The 21,913-nt window shown below is 33.4% G+C and overlaps 1 protein-coding gene across 1 annotated transcript in view; it reads left to right on the top strand.

The window, feature by feature from the left end:
- Nucleotides 1-21,913, top strand: part of LOC123563030 (scavenger receptor cysteine-rich type 1 protein M130-like) — a gene marked incomplete at both ends in the record, with an annotated part of 71,163 nt that overhangs the window by 27,052 nt on the left and 22,198 nt on the right. The window contains 3 exons of the mRNA XM_053536010.1: nt 8,911-9,077; nt 15,103-15,250; nt 16,590-16,762. Coding sequence (XP_053391985.1) covers nt 8,911-9,077; nt 15,103-15,250; nt 16,590-16,762 — 488 coding nt within the window. The remainder of the gene's footprint in view (nt 1-8,910; nt 9,078-15,102; nt 15,251-16,589; nt 16,763-21,913) is intronic.

Below are 21,913 nucleotides of genomic sequence, written 5' to 3'. Positions count from 1 at the left end.
TTTATTCTTACATGCAGTCCAATATAAACTATTTTCATCGCAGAGAAACATCACAGAAAACGTCTCTCATGCTTGAATCTTAAATGAAGATCCGGTAAATGTTTACAGATTTTGTTTACAGACGTTCATACTCGTGACCATTCATGTCTCCGTTATCTAACGATATCATATTTATTTAACACAGCAACAATGATATGCAAACTTGCGAAAAAAAATGACAGAAATATCTGAAAAGGCTCATCAAAATGCATAAATATAAAATCCCCAGTTGATGCTTGCATATCGCATCTGTTCATTTTCACTCAATGTCACGGACATTCTTTTATAAGTGTTGCAGTCAGAAAATATCCGAATAGTATTCGAATCTGCGTCAAAATGCGCTTTTTACACTAAATACCAATAAATAATTCATTCTGGAAATCATGTAAATAACAAAACACCAGTCCTCAAATTAAATGTATTTGCTTTATCTTTTTCTTTGTTTTATCGGATGAAATTTTTGAAACGCCAAAAGAAATGGATGAGGAATATCGTAGTTGTAACTCTTCTTTTAATATCACACTTCGGTTCAGAATGGAACTGAGAAAAACAAGCCTTCATCAAATAAGATTGGCCGTCATTTTTTTTATAAAACTGCCACTCTATAATGAAGACTTTTTGTATGTACAAAAGTGAACCCTGACCAAAGTGCGTTTCCTTGAAAACATCTGACAGAAACAGCGGGTCTGAACATTGAGTGCATGCTTGAACACTTTTTCACAAGAAGCCACAGTTCAACCATTTTTCTTCTTTCTTTCCATCCTAAAATATCGTCTGCGGCGACAGTATCATTTTCGATGTATTTCCTGAATGTTTTAAAGCGAAATGTGCTAGATGTTTATTTTTGTCATGTCGTTTGGAAGCAATTTTTCCCTCAATGCGGTCTTGCATTGCGTGTTCACGCTGACATTTCAAACTTCATGGACTAATTAGCGGCGCCAAAACTGGATTTATTCAAGAAACCGTTCCAATTAAGATACTTTCGAACACAGACTGAAGTATTATTTTTACCGTAAGAGGCATTAAATTACTTATGCATTGTCTGCTTAAGATTCCATATAGAACATATCTATAAAATAAAACACATTGGATGTATTTATTGAAAATAATCAATACAGGTTAAAAAAGCGATAAAAATATAATACACGATTAGGTTATAATGCCAATCAAAATATCTAAAGAAAGTGATATAGACTCCATATTACATAATAAAAAGAAACACTTTGATGATTTTGTCACTGTTCAAATGTTCAAAATGTTCAATTTCTTTAATATGTATTTTTCTCTGGAACGCAGTTTCACCGCATTTGGTATCTTAAATGATAAACCGGGAATTCTATGTTATTCGTTTCTTTAAATTTCTGCAAAACACGCAGTACTTGAAAGATTAAAAAGCAATAAGGAATTACGTTACAAAACTGACGTTTAGTTTCGCACATAAACATTTAATACAAAAGATAAAACGTAAATTTACAATGAAAAAAAATCTGTCGTTCAGATGTCTTGTCTTAAGCTGCTGATAAAATAATCCTGTTCGTAATACTGGAATAACCATTTTGATATCAACTGATTCTTGTAATATATGTTTTACTTTAGTTTACCACTGTCTTATCTCTTTCAGTTTCATATCTAATTGAGCCAAATACAGTTGTTGACAAACAGTTATTACTTTTCTTTAAAATAAGATTTCACATATTTAACTATTCTTATTTATCTAATTGCAAACAGTTCAACCATATAATGCGGCGTTGCATGTTGACTTTTTTACATTAAGTAACCATTTAAAATAACTCCTGTACCCTATCTAAATGTTACGATTTTATAAAACCCCATATTTCACACGAATAGTTAAGAATGGATACAAAGATATCGAATAGGTCAAACATTATTTTTGAAGAACAAAGAAATAACAACGACATTTTCTTCTCTTCTAATAATCGTATATCACAATCGAATACAGCAAACTGCCTAAGGTCATTTAAATTTTTAACACGTAGTTTAACTTTACTAAAAATTGAACTTATAACATTAAACAATTTCCCATTAGCTCTTTTTTGAGTTTAAAGCAAAGAACATTTCTATAAATGGTATCAAATATTTTTTTGAGATCAATAAAACAGCAGTAAAACCTGGATCTCTGCTTTTCTGTATAAGCATTTAATACAAATATAGCATCAATAGTGCTGTAGTTTGCTTAAAACCAAACTGTGCATCCGTATTAAAATCATTTGCTATAGTCCATTTCTTCTACCTTTCATTTATATAATTGTATATAATTATGCAAAGCAACTGATCAGCGTACTACCTCTGTAGTTATTAACATCTACATTATCAACCTTTAAAATACAGGTAAAATAATGCCTTTTGACCAAGACTTTGGGAAAAACTGTTTATCAAGAATATAACTAGATAAAATTTCTAGTGGCTTAACAAGTACATCTATACCTTCCTTAGAGTACTCGTACAAAATAAATGCTATATCTCTGCCTTATGATTTTATACAAATGTAGCTTGACGAGTTTCATTTCATGAAATGTAAATGCTTTATGTAATTCCCAAATCGTTATGTTACTCGAATGTTGTGAATCAAAATCATTTTAAACTAGGATGTGTCTGTAGGACTGGTACATTTGTCACAAATAAGGGGAAATAATTCAAATGTTTGCAGTCTTAATGGGATATAGCCTCAAAAAACAAGAGCACCGCCTTGCGGGTGCTGACGCTTATCTGATTTTTTTTTTGTATAATAGAAAAATTGTCCTACCCATGATTTTCTAAGTCCAAAAAGGGCCATAATTCTCGCAAAAAGCAGGATGGAGTTATGTTTCTTAATGTACAGAGTCAGCTTATAATGGTGAACAACTGTTGCAAGTTTCAAAGCAATAGCTTGAATAGTTTAGGAGAAAAGCTGACCTAAACATAAAACTTAACCAAGAAATTTGATATTTTCTAAGTCCAAAAGGGGCCATAATTCTTGAAAAAATCAGGATGGAGTTACGTTTCTTGATGTACAGGGTCAGCTTATGATGGTGAACAAGTGTTGCAGGTTTCAAAGCAATAGCTTTGATAGTTTAGGAGAAAAGTTGACCTAAACATAAAACTTAACCAAGAAATTTGATATTTTCTAAGTCCAAAAGGGGCCATAATTCTTGACAAAATCAGGATGGAGTTACGTTTCTTGATGTACAGGGTCAGCTTATGATGGTGAACAAGTGTTGCAGGTTTCAAAGCAATAGCTTTGATAGTTTAGGAGAAAAGTTGACCTAAACATAAAACTTAACCAAGAAATCTGATATTTTCTAAGTCCAAAAGGGGCCATAATTCTTGCAAAAAGCATGATAGAGTTATGTTTCTTGCTGTACAGGGTCAGAGCTATTGATGGTGAACAAGTGTTCCAAGTTTCAAAGCAATAGCTTTGATAGTTTAGGAGAAAAGCTGACCTAAACATAAAACTTAACCGGGCAACGCCGACGCAGACACCGACGCCGACACCGATCAAGTGATGACAATAACTCATCATTTTTTTCTCAAAAAATCAGATGCGCTAAAATATGAAAAGGATTCATTATTCTATATCAACAATTTATATCAAATACTATCTGAGCTAGGCGTGTCACAAGGTGAAAATGTGCATTTTTGACTATTTCAGGGGCCATAACTCTAGAAATAGGGTGCAGACCCAGACTAAAAATAGGAGATGTGCAAGTTCATACCATGATAAAGACTCATGCAAGGTTTCATGAATCTGTATCAAATACTTTTTGAGCTAGGCGTGTCACAATGTGAAAATGTGCATTTTTGACTATTTCAGGAGTTAAATTAGGAGGAGGAGCCAGACGAAAAATATAAGGTGCGCAAGTTCATATCATGATAAAGACTCATTCAAGGTTTCATCAATTTATATCAAATACTTTTGAGCTAGGCGTGTCACAAGGTGAAAATGTGCATTTTTGACTATTTCAGGGGCCATAAGTCTAAAAATAGGGGGCGGAGCCAGATGAAAAATAGGAGGTGCACAAGTTCATATCATGATAAAGACTCATGCAAGGTTTCATCAATTTATATCAAATACTTCTTGAGCTAGGCGTGTCACAAGGTATAAATGTGCATTTTTGACTATTTCAGGGGCCATAACTCTAAAATTAGGAGGCGGAGCCAGACGAAAAATAGAAGGTGCACAAGTTCATATCATGATAAAGACTCATTCAAGGTTTCATCAATTTATATCAAATACTTTTGAGCTAGGCGTGTCACAAGGTGAAAATGTGCATATTTTATTACTCTTTCAGGGGCCATAACTCTAAAAAATAGGGGGCGGAGCCAGACAAAAAATAGAAGGTGCGCAAGTTCATATCATGATAAAGACTCATGCAAGGTTTCATCAATTTAAATCAAATACTTTTGAGCTAGTCGTGTCACAAGGTGAAAATGTGCATTTTTGACTATTTCAGGGGCCATAACTCTAAAATTAGGGGGCGGAGCCAGACGAAAAATAGAAGGTGCGCAAGTTCATATCATGATAAAGACTCATGCAAGGTTTCATCAATTTATATCAAATACTTTTTGAGCTGGGCGCGTCACGAACCTCGGACGGACGCACGGACAAGAGCAAATCTATATGGGGGGTGGGGGGCACAAAAACTCTTAACATTTTTTGTCATCTTCTCTATTGAATTCTAATGTTAACTCTTTAAAATGAGCATAAAAACTCCAGCACTTATATTTAACCTTCGTCTTCTGACTTGTTTTTCTTTTATACATTTTCCGGGAACATTACATTTCGTATTTTTCATTTCCTCCATTTTTAAGGACATAGGTTTCAAATATTTTCTTTTAGTTACCCTACAGCAGTACTAATAACCAATGCTTTTATTATTCAAAATTCGTTTATTTTCAACACTTCTATTTAAGTTGAATTATAAATGTACCTTTATATTTTTCCTTTTTTCTCTCTACATTCTTCATTTAACCATTTACTTTGTTTCAATGAATTCTGATCATCATTAGAAAGTAGGGTTTCTTTTTACTATATATTTCAAAATATTTGTTATCTCTTCAGGTGAGAAATTCAAAAAATAAGTTTAACATGGTATCGAGATCAAAGCCATTTTCTTTGTTCGAGTTTAGATTACGACACTATTTGTCGACATCTCGCGATATGTCATTCAGAAAATCAGTTTTATGCACATTATCGCTATGGCAACGTAACTATCACTCTGAAAAACTATGCCATGTGCTGAAATATATATAAAAAACCTTTGTATAATACTACTTACATTAAAATACATTGTAATTAAATTTACCCTTAAAATAACTTTGTGTATGATATAAGGTTAGTGGTTGCACATGTATTATCATCAAGCTGTTAGAAGTGACCCTGTTAATGAAATAAAAACTTTTGTATAAAGATATCATTTTAAGCTGGCACTGAATGACGATTTAGCTCGAAAATCGAAATTAAAATTTTGAAAAATGAAATTTCATGTAAAACTTAATTTCGGGATGTTCGAAGATCAGTTAAAGTTTAAAAAGCTTTTTCAAACTAGCATTATATTTAGCCAGCACGAATATATACAGAAATTCAAATTTCAAATAGCTATATATACTTCTCCTGTTATCATAATTCGAGCCTGGCCGAAGATCGAAACTCTTTTGTTTTCATAAAATAGAATTTTGAGCCGTTATTGAATGTCGACTTAGCTCGAAAATCGAAATTCAAAAGCAGAATTGTGATCTTTTGAGCCTTAAAGAGAATTCCTATAGTTATTTCCTTTCATAGAATTTTTTTTAATGCACATATATGATAGGAAAATTTGTGCTGAAAACAATGAACAAATAACAAAAATGGGTCACCAGGCTTGTTTTTGTGGAAAATTGTTTTGAACACACCCACTGTTGCTGAAACTGCCAGCGATTTTTCAACATTTTCATAAATTTCTGGGTTTTTTTATTAATACCAACCAAAATATACATCAAGACAGCACAATAAGTTATTTTTCTTATTACAGATTTTATAATATATTTATTTGATATCATAGTCATATTTGTAATACTCTATCCTTACAATAATGGGTACAAATAAAAAAAAAAAGTTTCATATTAACTTTTGTGAACTTTTTTCAATGAAAAATACCTATAGTGAAGAATATTTTTTTTAATTTTGAAAAAACTCTTTCATAGAATTGTTTTACTGTTTTTCTTGTGTATGGATAACTGTATTGTGAGCATAAAAATGTATGGGTCACCAGCCTAAATTTTATGTTAAGGCCGCTAGAATACAACACCTGTTCGGACGGAAACTGGCGCGAACCTGGCCATATTGATTACATGTATGTCTGCTAGAAGTTAAAAAAAAGTTTTAAAAGTTCTTAATTCTTTCTATAATTGAATACATATAATCTGAAAGGTGATATTGTTTTATCAGTACTAAGTCAATTATCTTACATTATATGAACAACACTGTCTTTGTACTAAAATGCGATGTGAAAACACAACCACAAAAATAGCAAGATACCAGTCAGGCATGATACTTGTCAAAACGACATAAACCAGTATCAACATTTGATTACTGAAAAAAAAAACTTATCAAAAATGTTATTTCATTCAAGATTCCTCATATTTAAGACTGTCTGTCACATGTTTCAACAAATAATAACTTCAGTTCAGTTTTCCATAGAAAGAGTCGGCTGCGAAGAAAGATGCGCATAATGAAATAAAGGAATTGCCTTTAAGGACGTTCAAAATTCGATTTAGCTGTGCATTTCTAGCCAGGTCAGATATCTTAATTCAAATTTTCAAGAAGCAGGATATCAAACTGTTTTAGTGTCTGTTTGAAAACCAATAAGTACATTTCAAATTCATTCTATCTTGAAATCGGCTTTAATTTTAGTTATTATTTCGATCTAAGGTTTGCTCAAGAATCAATGTCAAGTCGATATTCGTCCAATTTGAAATTTTAATTTTGATCTTTGGAATTCAGTTCTTGCAAACTCGAAATACTAGCTAGACTTTATGGAAACTTGAAATCGGCTGTTTATTGTGAACAAAATGATTTTTTTTAATTTTCACAAAATACAACCATTTACTTTCTAACACACACATGTGTTTACTATAGTGTGTGTGGACAAATGAGTTGTTACCGTTACGGACTTTATTTTCTCAAAAATTGCAATCTGCAACGCAGTGATCTCCCTTGCCGCTTTGCTCAGTGATCACTGCCAACACAACATTCACGTGACCATTGTTCATCACGTGATGATCGGTTTTAAAATAAACTTATATGTTGATATAATATAGAAATATACCAAACTTTTGACAATAACATGTCTTGGCCAGCAGGAATATATTCAAAAGCTTCTATCTGTTTCAGCTTGAGGTCGATAGCATCATAATTATCATGAACGGCGTCAAAGATTAACGTCGACATGCTCGTTTTTTTTTTACTTTCAGTTTCGTTTCAGGATACTTAGCGGTCGTGTGAATAAATACCCATTTTCATTTAAAATTTTTGTTTTTTTTAATTATGGAACATTCGCCTGTGCTAAAAGAATAGTAAAAAGTGCTTTTCTACGGTAATTTATCCATTATTTTAACACTATCAAACCATTATGCATTAGATCAGCGACAGTTCAATGATATTGTTTTCAAAAGAATAAATATACAAACACATTTATCTTGTCGTAACATTGTCGTAAATTGTCACGTTAGCTTCCGGCTGGGCACGCGCGTATACAAATGATTAGGTATACTACCTCCGTAAAGTTTGTTATTAACTTAGGGGAGTCGCCTTTGATGCTTTGCATTCTAACTGTCTTGGTATCATTTGATTTTTTTTAAAGAAAGGTATATATTTAAATGCAGCGCGGTCAGGTTGGCAAGTCTACAGGTAAATAGACTTATCTGTAAGAAACACATTCAAATGTAGCATATACATGTTGGCAGGTAGACATGTTGGCAGCTAAACAAGTCTGTTTATGTGTAGGACGGTAATAATCATAGTTACGTGCAGCTAAAATAGGATTGCATGTTGGCAGATAGATATGTCGGCAAAAAGACAAGTTTACACATCGGCAGGTTAACAGGTCGTAACGGAGGGAAATCTTTCTTTTGGCCTGTCTACTTGTCTATATGTCGTTATTTCTGCTATTGTTACAATAAAATGTTTTATAAACAATTACTATGAACGATATTTAAGCGTAGGTCTCTTAAATTGTCCGGAGAGTTTATCAAGATCTATGTTGCTTTTTTTTGCTGATCTGTTTGTCTTTCCGTCGTACTTCCTGTCGCTTTATCTACATTTCTACCTGCCTACCTATCTACCTGTCTATCTAACGTTTCTTCTAAAGAGTCTGACAATAATAAACGAACTTATTATTATTATTATAATTATTACACTGAATTACTCATTGTTCGTTTACAGCATATTTATGTAAGTCCTATTTTTAAGATTGGAATTTATGTCAAGAGATCACACATATGCAAAACACACCTATTGAGTTTTGTACAGGCTTAAAGATTTGGTATTTGAAAGCTTGTTAATGCTTATATCGTCAAACTTCAAACCATGTAATATAATACGTTTTGATTATTAAATGTTTATTTCATTAAATGGCAATGGATGCTAACGCAATATGTTACTTAAAGTCATACAAGTAATTGACGGTGAACGATTAACAAAAATATCTTTTGTCTGGAAATTAGCCTTCCATGCACCGATGCTTCTTTTTTATATACACTGCGTTTTATGACATCAAATCATGCTTGTTTTCCTATGTCATGCTAGTTGTAGACATTAGAAGCGAAGCAGTTTATTTCAATGATGCTAAACAATTGCATAACAGAGACTACCTATTAATTAAATCTTTCGACCAGGAATGCAACTATTTATTATGGAAATAAATTTGGATCATATTTTACACCCATCAACCGATTGCAATGTGACGGAGACGAGACTGACTTACAGGAATGTGAGACCTTTTCTTGGTATGCTACGTCTTCAAGTTGCAACAGGTCGAACGATGCCGTCAGCGTTAACTGTCGTACGTATACTATTTTCTGTTTATAATTACACCCCTTTCACGACACAACAATTACATGCATTATTAGTTTATAAAAATATTGTTTACAGGATTATTCAGTTGTCTTTTTGATAAACCCATAGGTAAAGATAGATGAATGACTAGCAGAAAAGGAAAGAACTGTTAACATCAGAATTATTTGATGTATGTCCAGGGTGGGGGTGGGGGGAGCAATTGGTTATATCCTTTTGGTATGAAGACAATGAAATTCTTTGAAATAGGTAAATCACCTATAAAGCACACTAAAGTACTGAGCTATCATACTTTGTTATCTTTATATTCGTATGAACTTGCAAACAAAACAAAAGACTGTTAATATAACAAACCAAAATATCCATCTTTCTAAAGAAAAAAGCATTAATTTTAAAAAATTACAAAAGTCCACCAGGAAACCATATTAAGTTAACGCAGCAACTTCATCACGCTCCGCACAGAAACACGAGTACGTGCAAATGTAAACACATGCTCACAGTCTGAGCACATCCAATACAGTATAACTAAAGCCTCAGAACTACGTCACAAAACCAACAAAAGGACAGACTGATTGACCAGATAATCGCAGAAAGTGTGTTCCTACATTTTTTGCAAATGTTGATATCCTGCCACTGCATCTGTCATCAGACAACAACAATGATGCCTAGGGGGTGGGTGGAGGACATTTTTGAAAGAAGCAAAATATACATGTATTAGGTTTACAAGCTTAGCACTGATAATGATGAACACTAACTTTACATAACAAATGAATTTATAGATAAGGACACTGCCCCGAACACACAAAACGCCACCATCATTGTATTCATTCAATACACAACAAGTTTTGACGATAAAAAAGCTTGAATATATCCTGTATATTTAATTTTGGAGTTCTCTAGACACTCACAGTGTAAAATTATAAAAGTGTGCAAAAGCTTGAATAAATCCTGTATATTTAATTTTGGAGTTCTCTAGACACTCACAGTGTGAAAATGATAAAAGTGTGCAACTTTATATTGAAAATAACGAGGGTAGAAGAGTATGAAACAAATGCATTGTCGTTTATATTTATATCGAGCCAGTAAAATATTCATTTCTTTCTGTAGGGCAAACATTAATCAATTAAAACAAATAAAATAGAAACAAATTGCAAGGGAATTTCAAGGAAAGCATTATTTGTACTTACCAGCCTAAAAGTTCGGTATTTGGAAGTTTCCGGAATTCAGAAGTTTGAAAATTTGTAGGCAAAGTGGACGTGTTGCACAAGAGTTATGTTTTCTTATGTATGATGAAGGAGATTATTATCCTTCATAATTTTACATGATTGATTAATTAATTAATTACAAATATTTAGAATAATAAAAACATAACAAATATAAAAAAACAACATATCTATAATAATAGCATTTACGCAAACATTTTCCACTTAATTTTAACATCTCTTTGAGTTCCGAATTCGCCGATATTTAATTAATGTTGATAATGCATATAATAGTTTAATCGATGTAGCTAAATCAATTAAAACACCGGTCTTTCTTTCATTCAAACCTCAGAAAGATTTTCACACGTAAGATATTTAAGTCATCACGTTTTCATAAATTGATTACAAATGAAAGTAATCGCCGATTACTTTCTTACTTTTGCATCAAATGATCATTGTGATTATAAAGCATGTCAAAATAAACGACTTTTGCTAGAAGATAAACAAAAGAACATGCTGACAACTTGCCACGGGCGTTTTTGGATTAACAGGTGACACTTTTAATCTGGCAAATATTTTGCTGTTCGGTTTTCGGAAGTCAATTTTAGTGTTAAAATGTAAACAGTCTTTCAAAAATCGTCCGGTTTTCAGAACTGGGAAGTTCCGGTTTTCAGAGGTTAAAAATATATAGAAATTAGAAAAGAAAAAAACGGGACCTTGAGTTTCGTGCGGTTTTCAAAGGTTTCCGGTTTTCAGAAGGTCCGGTTTTCGGAAGTTCCACTGTATTATTATTACATGTTTTAAAGGGTCTTCCCTTACCTCATATATTTTGTATTCTTAAAAGTGGACAGAAAAGTAATAAACAGTGATATTGAAACATTAAACATATCAATTGAGTTTTTCAGGGTTAAACGCGATCATTTTCACGTTTCTTTTTAAATATATGTCTAAAATTGGTTTTGCATTAAGCGATCAATTGTTCAAAAGAGTCGATACTGATTTTCAACCATTAAACATGATGACTAGAAGGTTAATAACTGTTTAAAATCCACAAAACTATGCAGAGGTACTCCCGAAAGTGATGCAAATTTCAGATCTTTATATATCTCTTGTAAGCTGTAGTGTACGGTAGGCACAATGGTCAGTATGTCTTTTTCGGTAATTTAAAGCGAGCTAATAAAAAAATGAAAATCAAACAGACTCGCCAAGGAACAAAAGTGTTTGTGATCCCGCTAATATTTTAACATTTTCTCGTATCCAGATCATTCGCTTCATAGCAGTATCTGTTCTTGATCTACGTTCATAGAAGATGGTTTTTGCTTAAACCAGTGCTACTGGCTAGCGACCACTAAATCCGGACGACCATCAAACCGGACAGTCCTGTAAACGCTTTTTTTTGGACTTTAACCTTGTTAATCTGTTTACGACCAAATGGATGCTTGATTTTCAACAACAGGTCAAAGTTACAACAGTTAAATTTAAGTATTTTACAAGAAATGCTACATTTCATTTCGTCTGCACTCACGAAGTATGTTTACATGTCGGGAGAAGTCGGAAATGGCGCGATGCGCATGCACCGTATTTCCGTGAGGTCCCGCCATAAATCTAAAGGTTCCAAGCAAATTTGAGGTAAGCAGACGAGACGTTTAGTAAATACTTTTATCGGGGAAATACAGCTTTGATAATTTAGTGCATGACTTTTACACACCCTAAAACACATTTTCATATCAAAATTTTATTTCGAAAATTGAAATTTTAAAAGATTTGGTTGGGAGAGATACGATCAAATTTATAGATTCAAGAGAGGTAATTCGTAAAAATCTTGGACTCAGACACTGTACGACTACTTTCCATTGGTTGAAAATAAAATTTAATTCAATGTTGAATGTAAATTGAAAATCAGTAAAGTGACAACTCGCTGTCCAGAAATTTGGTACTGTTAGACCTTAAAATAACGTGATTTGGTGGCCCTTTATGCGGGCATCGAAAAAGTACTTGACCTAATTTTAGAAGTAAATTAGCTCTTTAGTTAGGAGGAAAACCTTGTTCACGTGAAATTTCAAACACTAGATATATCCATTTCCCGAGTTATCGTGAAAAATATTCCAAAAGTGTCCGGTTGTAGGACTCTAGCCAGTAGGGGTCAAATGGGTGTTGCATTTTCAATATCATCTCATAAATATACTCAGTCAAACTGAGTCTGCTATTACTTCGCTTGGTTGCATTTTATGCTTCCAAAGGATATTCTTACATATTACATTACCAGAGCTCGAAGCGGTGTAAATCCTTTCCTTCTGGTTGGACACGCACATATTCAAAATCTATTGTAAACTAGTTCCTTAAAGGAAGGAAATTTAGCTATATTTTCAATTGTGCTTCTAAATATACACTGACTTGTACAAACAATCATTTTTGGTGAATCTTATAAAGGGATTTAATTTCTTGAAGCGAACTAAATACCATTTATCTATTTATTTACTTAAACTTAAGAGCTTGATTTATGATTTCTTTAATGTTGTTGAATAATCAAATTATATTTTTAGATACAAAACTATTTAAAATGCACCGCCACGTTAACTTTGTGGACTATTATCAGATGCTTTTGTTGTTTGTGAAGTAAATTAAACTATTTGTTACCTCTATTTCTGATTCTTTATCAGGTTGTTACTGTCTTACAGAAAAGTATTTATCGTTAAGTACTTTTATACGTACTTTAAAAACTATATATCTGTTAAAAATCAACTTTGAAATTAATAAAAATAATGCTAAACGAGAATCGTAAAACAATTATGTATCAAATTTTTCAACATGCCCTTCTTATAACTTTTCTTTCCTTACTAAAAATTAAATTTTCTTGTTGACTAGGAGAGTAAATTTCATACTTAAATTAGATTTTTCGGTCACGTGAGTAATCATAGATAGAATTAAATCTGGATTCGAATCGGTATAGAAAGGTTTTTGTATGATTTTTGGTATATGGAAAGGTCGATAAAAGATAATGCCTAATTCGAAAATTCAAATAAAGACTTTTTACGTCTCACTTAGTCACTTTGGTAATGTGTAATTAAGAAACGGAAAAAATCATTTTCTTATGTATTTAGATTTAAATCTTATAGCATAAGTGTGTTTGATCTAAGAATTATTTTAATAAAGAAGATAATGAAAGTACATGCCACAGTTTGTTTGTTTTGGGTTTAACGCCGTTTTTCAACAGTATTTCAGTTATGTAACGGCGGGCAGTTAACCACCTAACCAGTGTTCCTGCATTCTGTACCAGTACAAACCTGTTCTCTGCAAGTAACTGCCAACTTCCCCACATGAATTATATATATATGGAGGACGAATGATTTCAGACACAATGTCTTTTATCAAATCGTCACGGAGAACATACGCCCCGCCCGGGGATCCAACTCGCGACATCGTGATTCTTAGAGCTAAACGGGCGGGTCACATACCACAGTTTCATATACAAAGAAGTTAACAGTGAACGGTGCAAAAGACGGAAAAGTTTGATACGACAGTAGTCTTTAGATCTAACATATATGCTTTTCCAAACAATGGTATTTGTCGTCTAGCTAAGTCACAGATTACTGATCGTCACATATGGCAGTTTTCTGGCTATGATTTACAAAATGTGTTTACGTTCGAAGGTTGTGGATTTTTCCCCATTCGGAGTGACATACTGTTCTAATGCAAGTACATTTATCTTTTTTATATAATCAATACAATGTGTTTCACACTGAAATTGTCTTGCTACAAAAATGTTTTACAAAGCGCATTTGTTTTTTTAAGGCTATCTAATTTGTACATATTGGTAGTTACATGTAGCTCGAATGCATTTAATATAAAGAATCAAATCAATATAGGTGATTTTGTATCTAACACAAAAAAGTCTATGACAAAGAATAGAATTATCTTACAACTTAAAAACTTAAAAATATGTACATTATTTTATTCATTATTCGTGACTTTATTTTCGCAATTTACCTTAGTGTATTTATTTGACACCCCAGACGTAACTTGTGTCTTGTTCTTTACATTGGAAAATACATTCAAAGGTCCATAGAATGAGATCAATTTTATGGTATTTGATATATACATTTTAGTGTAACATGTCATAAGTGGCTGGTACAATCCTCCATTTTGTCAATTGTAAGAGAGGATATACAATTGTAAATCTGCTTTAAGCTAAATGAATATAATGGCAATCGGTCAATACTTTCAAGCAATAGCTTTAAGGCTGCAATACGGCTAGTAACAGTTTTGTTAAAAAAGCTATAAAACAAACCAAAACGATTTATTTTTTCTGGTTGCTCAAAAACACCGTATTACATTAACGCATGATATGAAAGCATCGTACGTTGTGTGTGGAAATTCATTATAGAAGATTCTTATCTTAAAGGTTCAAAATTGCCGTCTTCCACTTTATATGTGATAGCATATCATCTAACCCGATCATTTATATAGCGGCACAGACACTGTAACTATTTACAGGATTTGATCTTCAGAGCGGATCTTCCTGGCAACAAGATACATGTTTATCGATATAATGAATTAATTCTTATCGAAAATGGAAAAAGGGTAACACAGGCGTTATATTTTGTCGTACATAAATATTTGGAACGGAAAAATCACTAAGATTATTTGCAAAAGTTCAAGTTATGGGATTGAAGTGCACAATTATCAAGTTCTAAAAGTGTTATACATCTATAAATCCTACAGAAAAGAAACAGACTTTATATCGAGATATTAAAATTATACCATAGTTTTATTTCCAATAATAGTTACAAATTTTATGTCTGACGTTTTCAGGCCCACACACGCCTATTCGTATCAACGGCTCACTTGAAGCTGGTTTGGTTGAAATAAACTATCAAAATGTGTGGGGAACTATTTGCAGTTACAATTTTGATATCAAGGGCGCTAGTGTTCTTTGCAATATGTTAGGTTTCAAGATAGGGTAAGTGTTAATTTTATTGATTAATTTTCTCTTCTGAATATCAAGCGAATAAAAATTCATCACGATTGTTTAGAAACCCGTGTTGTGGACTTGGTCTCGTTAGGGGAGAATAAGTGTCAGGCAGTCGGTTAGCTCAGTCGGTAGAGCACTCGCCCTGCAAGCGCGGGTTCCCGGATTAGATTCAAACATGGATGTTGGCGCCCAACATTGGACCGTAGCATGCTTGCTTGGTCAGTCTTACTAGGCATGCAATATTAAGTACCTCCGGAATTTGTCGACGAGTTTCCAATTTGTGGGGGTGTATATCACGGTACGGACTTGGTCATGCTAGGTAAGGGGTGAAGATGTGTTAGGCAGCCGCTTAGCTCAGTCGGTAGAGATCTCGCCCTGTAAGTGAGGGGTCCCGTGTACGAGGTCCAGACTGACTGTACATTTTTCTCACTCTGTGACATGTTCATAACTACATCTTCACCAGACTGTAGAAACTACATTTGTTTTATAATCCATGGTCACATGTCTGCTACTTGAAGCATGTGAAGTCCACAGAGAGACCATATTCTAAAGCTGCACCATTTACAACTCTATTTATTAGTTCACTGATCATACGTACTCGCTTTGGAACGTCGCATCAACTTTTTATCTGCGACATTTCAGGTCACATAACGCATCACTGACACTAACCCGTTTTATGTTTCGATATATGTTGTATTAAGCCTACTTTAGGTGAATGCACGAAGGGAACAGAATGATCTTTCAGCAGGAAGAAAGTTCTTTCTCGCTGTCGAATATGTCATACTCGTCTGACTCATATTTCGAAGTGCAATCTTTGACAGAATTGTTTGAAACAGCTCTGTTGAGACTATACTGTGCTATTTAAAAACGGAGGGAATTTATTGTACAATGTTAGGCATACTTTAACTTACATCTATTGGGATGGGATATTGTTATATTTACAAGTGATATTTAACACTATACAATGTATATTTTTAAATGAAATATATTTACCGATGTTTCACCTCGGGTCTCCGTTTTTGTTTCGATGATATATGACCTTTTTGTGTTTCATTTTTGACAATGGCTGTTTCTTTGTTATGAAAATAAAGACAACAAACGTTTCTCATTTATGTTGAAATTATGTCCCTGTACGAAATTTTGGTAAGGCAATGTACAGGTATGCATATTACTTGTTTACAATATTTAATGCTCAGGTATAAATATCGCAAAAAGAAAACTCTTTCAAATAGTTTTAGATATTTATAGCTCTGTTACATCATAACTGTCTGCATATTTTCTATGTGAACGCATGTGAGGATAAGTTTTCGCATTTTATGTTCTAAAGGAACGTAGGAAATCCTATTGATACCAAAGAATATGCGACTATCTACAACCTGCAATGCGACGGTACAGAAACTGATGTTTCTGAATGTAGCTCTACAGGGTGGTCCTCGAGAGGTTATAATTGCTATGCATCTACCATAGGAGAGAGACCTAAGGCTACGGTTCAGTGTTCTAGTATGTACATACGTCATGTTTCTATTTCAAAGAAAAATTAGAATAAAAAAATATTACTTAAAAGTGTAGTTAGAAAGAAACAATGACGCAGTTAGCAGCATTATTGTTTGGTTGAAATTAATATGATATGTGCAAAAGTATGATTTAATTTTCCTTATACAAATAACAAACCATTTAAAGCAATGCAAGAGCAAACTATACAAACATTTTAGACAATCAAACTTTTAACATATGTTAATCCTCTAAGCTGATTTTGAACAACTCTTTATATGGATACATTTTCATTATACGCACGTCTGTCCGTCCGTCATAATTCGTGTCCGGAGCATAACTTTATAGACATTAAAGGTAGATGGTGATGAAACGTTGTGCAGAGCGATTGATCCGACTCTGCTTGTCAAAGATCAAGGTCACAATTGAGCTAATAGGTCAAAACTGTTGATTTTATTTTTTGTGTCCGGGGCATAATTAAATAACAGTGCAAGATATTGGCTTCAAACTTGGTTTGTAGGTAGGTGAAGATTAGGCGATGTACAGACTACATAAATCGGGTCTGTAGCTCAAATGTTAACGTCACAAATTAAACTCAAAGGTCAAATATATCCGTCATATTTCATGTCCGGAGCATAACTTATTAACCATTCAAGGTATTGACTTCAAACTTGGAATGTAGGTGGTGATGAGACAATGTGCAGAAAGGATAAACCAGGGAGGTAGGTCAAAAGTCAAGGTCACAGCAAGGTCAAATCTGCCCATCATATTTCGTGTCCGGAGTATAACTTAAAAAAATATTGAAGGTTTTGACTTGAAACATAGAATGTTGACAGATGGTTATGAGACGATGTGCGAAATGCAACAAGAGCTGAAAAAAGATTATTCTCGAAACACATCGTAATTAGTCTTTATAGCCATAAATCGGTTGTATATGATATAAAAGACTGTTTCCAATGCAAAATAATAATGAAATTTGAAAAATTTTCAATTTTGACCTTATTTTATGTAGATGCGTCTATTTCAGCAGCGATTTATGGGATTTAAGAGCCAATACTTTGTCTCCAGAATGTCAGAAAATGCACAAAATGCATCCTTCTGGGTCTTATTCATGACGGAATGAATGATATTTCAGAATCCCAGTGAAAAATGATGCAAAAAAGTGAAACTTTTACCAAAATATATAACAAAAGGTCCATAAGGCCAAAATTTAGCCCTGTAAATGGGTAGGGGGTGGCTTCTATTAAATGTCTATAATTCTCCAAAATCTCGGAATTTCACAATGAAACTTGGCAATATGTTTGGTATCACATCTTTCTTGGAAATAGAGAGGAAAATGGTGTGAAATTTGATAGGAAACATTTCTTATAGGAATAAGGTCAGTAATTCGGTCGAAAATGTGCTTCCGTGGTGTAGTCGAAAGAAGTCCATAATAAATAGATCCTAATTTTCCCATTTTCTGCACAAATTCGTGTAGAACGAGTGCTTTAATCACACTTTTTCGCTACTAGAATACATTCTGCATGAAATGAGACGGTTTTCATGTTCATTCAACCCACATGGCAAGTTTTGCAGATCGAAACCGGAAGTAGGTGTTTATTGCGCGGAGGAGAGCAAATATGCGCCATTTTTAGGGTAGCAGACCACAACTGACTGGCATTTCACTAGGAACTATTCAACCCCCTATTTTCTTTTCATTTTTTCGTTAATTTGTGATAGAACTTTCATGAAAAATTGGTTTAGGAAAAAGTGATGTTCTCTAAAGATACGTAAAGACGACATGAAGTTGTCGTTTTTTAACCTATGGTTAAAGGTCAGTAATTCAAATCCTTCTTTGTTTCATATAAAAAACGACAACTTCATGTCGTCTTTACGTATCTTTAGAGAACATCACTTTTTCCTACACCAATTTTTCATGAAAGTTCTATCACAAATTAACGAAAAAATGAAAAGAAAATAGGGGGTTGAATAGTTCCTAGTGAAATGCCAGTCAGTTGTGGTCTGCTACCCTAAAAATGGCGCATATTTGCTCTCCTCCGCGCAATAAACACCTACTTCCGGTTTCGATCTGCAAAACTTGCCATGTGGGTTGTATGAACATGAAAACCGTCTCATTTCATGCAGAATGTATTCTAGTAGCGAAAAAAGTGATTAAAGCACTCGTTCTACACGAATTTGCGCAGAAAATGGGAAAATTAGGATCTATTTATTATGGACTTCTTTCGACTACACCACGGAAGCACATTTTCGACCGAATTACTGACCTTATTCCACAATCTACATTACACCCCCTCCCCCCACCCCCACCCTCCCTACCTCGAAAAAATGATTTTTTTAAATTTTAGTTTATTACCCTTTAGTATTCTGTCACCACCACCGCACACACACACACACACACACACACACACACACTGCTTCCGCACAATACCCTCATACCAAAAAAATTTTTTTTAAGTTTTGCTTCCGTCCTTCTCTGACATAACCTCCGCTTGGCGGGGCTCTTGTTTTGAAATATGATGGTGACAAGTGAGAACGAAGTAATTCTCAGCAAATAAGGTTTGAAGTCATTTTTGTTAATAACAGAGGATTCATTACCAATTTCATATCTATTGGTATTTTCTGTTATTCTATTCTTCCTGACATGATTTTGATTTAATTTTATAATTTGGATAAAAACGGAATTCGGCTAAAGCGCGAAAAGACACTTGGAGGAAATATTTGAAAAATAATTCCTTTGATTACAAACAAAGTTTTAGTAGCAGACCTTTAAAACGGAAACGGAGATGTAAATGTAAATGTAGACCTTCTATGAAAATTAGAGGGGGCGGGTTTCCTCAAAACATCAAAGTTGAACCCCGAACTGCAATATTTATATTTACAGACATGTAGTAAACTACTATTTTGGAACTATTAAATATTATAACTTAATTGTTAGATTTACGTGCGACCGCATATAACCCAATTCACATTTAATTTACGCGTTTCTTGGCAAAAAATAACACATGCAGAAGTTCAACACTTGTAATTTTAGATGCAGACGCGAATTCAGCAACAGGCATGTACTGAACTTTTCTTGATTCTAAACCATTTATATTTTATCAATCGTGTGCAAAAACACATTTTTAGCAACATAAAATCAGTAAATATATAATAGTTTTCTTTAAATTTGCAATAAAAAACTAGTTCTTGTTTTAAACATGATCAAATAATCAATGTGATGAACTTTATATTTGCTTCGATTATGAATGTTAATTGTGCAAGACAATATCTTAGGTGCTACGTGCGGTTTTGATACTTTTTAATTGGCGCCGACTTTTCTTATAATTCTTGAATATTTCACAGTTTCATTAAGTTTTGCAAATTAGGGTTCGTATATTATAGATGACGCGGTCAACGGTTAATTGGCACATGATCACTAAAGTTTTGCTATACTCCTGCGGCGTAGATTGCAAATTTGGTAACCATGGTAGCGTTGTTTGACAAAATGATTTACTATCGCTATTCCTGTGGAAGTTATGAAAAAAAAATCCGTTCAAAATTAGAAAATCCAGGAATTTACTTCCCAACGAAAGAGCCATTTTGGCCAAAACAGTGAAATTTCGTGCCAACGAAATTAAAATATTTCACAGTATTCAATTTCAAGAATAACATGGATTTGTTTATCTTTGAGTAACAACGCCCTCGACTCCAGTGGCTTCAAATACTGCCACAAGCTCGGTCCTTATTGGCTCATATGAGCACGCAATGCGGAAGGGTGACCTGTTGTGGTCAGTGATTGTCCGTCGTCCGTCAACGTTTTCCTTTAAAAACATCTTCTCCTAAACCACGAGGCCAATTTTGATGAAACTTCACAGGGATGTTTCTAGGATGGTCTTCTATAAAAACAATTCAAAGAATTGAATTCCATACAGAACTTTGGTTTTCATGGCCACCAAAATTAAAAACTTTAAAAATCTTCCATGGGTAAAATTTGGCCTCGCCCTGGTTGTCACATGGTTTAAATAGACTTTAATAGAGAATAATATTCTTGTCGAAAACCACAGACCTTTGCAATTTGGTATGTAGCATCATCTAGTAGTCTTCACCTAAGATTATTCAAATTATCTCTCTAGGGTAAAATATGACCCCGCCCTGGTGGTCACATGGTTTATATAAATTTATATAGGAAAAATTTGAAAATTTGAAGACTTGTACATTTTTATCGTTTAGTACTTAAACACATTTCAGATAACAGGCCTTATTGTGGAATATAAAGCATGACTTAAACACTTACTGTCGTTATGTTGATATATTCACCTGATATTGTCTATTATATGAGTTACTGTATAAGCATTTTTAAATTTGTTTTTCTATGTTCGATTATATTTCACAAAATATGTAACATCAAAAATCAAGACATGCCTTGTTAGTTGACCTGTATTCTATGTTTTGTTCTCAAATAGGTCTGTTGTGTGTAATGGGTTCCTTTTAAAACATAATTATGATTATGATAAATCTAATATATTTTGGTAGAAATTCTGTAAATATAGTGTAAACTGTTTAAACGGCAATTACGTGTTTTAGTTATAATTGGTTTTCCTAAAATGTCAGTTTAGACACTTTCCAATCGTTTAATCAAGTGTATACAGTAAATATACCTGAACTCAATAATCACGTCTAAGGATTTCTGAGCTATGTGTCAAGACTTCAAGACAAATTCTGTGCTATTTGTCACCATCGAAAACGAAAGTAATTAACTTATTCTGGATAACACTGTGTAACGTTGACTCAAATAAGTTTCTACCATTTATCAGAGTACATGTAAAATGTAAATAGCAAGTTAAACTTATGCCATTTTAGCCCTTAAGTGCCACAAATGTCGTTAAGAGCCATTTTCTCTGTCAATTTCTGTCTAAAGTAGGACAAATGTTGGGCTCAGTGCTGCTATATTTTCTGGTTCTTAGGGACCATAGAGTACATTCAGTTTTACTATTATGATGTATTCTGATAAACTTTCTTTTAAGCCGGTGCTACGGTTCATGAAAGGTGTTGCATATTTCATTACCCCTCATGAACAGACTCAAACAAATCGTGTTTGTTGCATGGTTGCGTTCAACTTCCAAAGGGTCTCGTACAAAATTTTAACAGAGATATGGGTAATTTGGTTATTATATTCATTGC

Source organism: Mercenaria mercenaria, unplaced genomic scaffold (genome assembly GCF_021730395.1).
Source record: "Mercenaria mercenaria strain notata unplaced genomic scaffold, MADL_Memer_1 contig_660, whole genome shotgun sequence".
NCBI lineage: Eukaryota > Metazoa > Mollusca > Bivalvia > Venerida > Veneridae > Mercenaria > Mercenaria mercenaria.
Note: the sequence above shows the minus strand (reverse complement) of the source record. Positions and strands in the feature narration are given on the sequence as shown.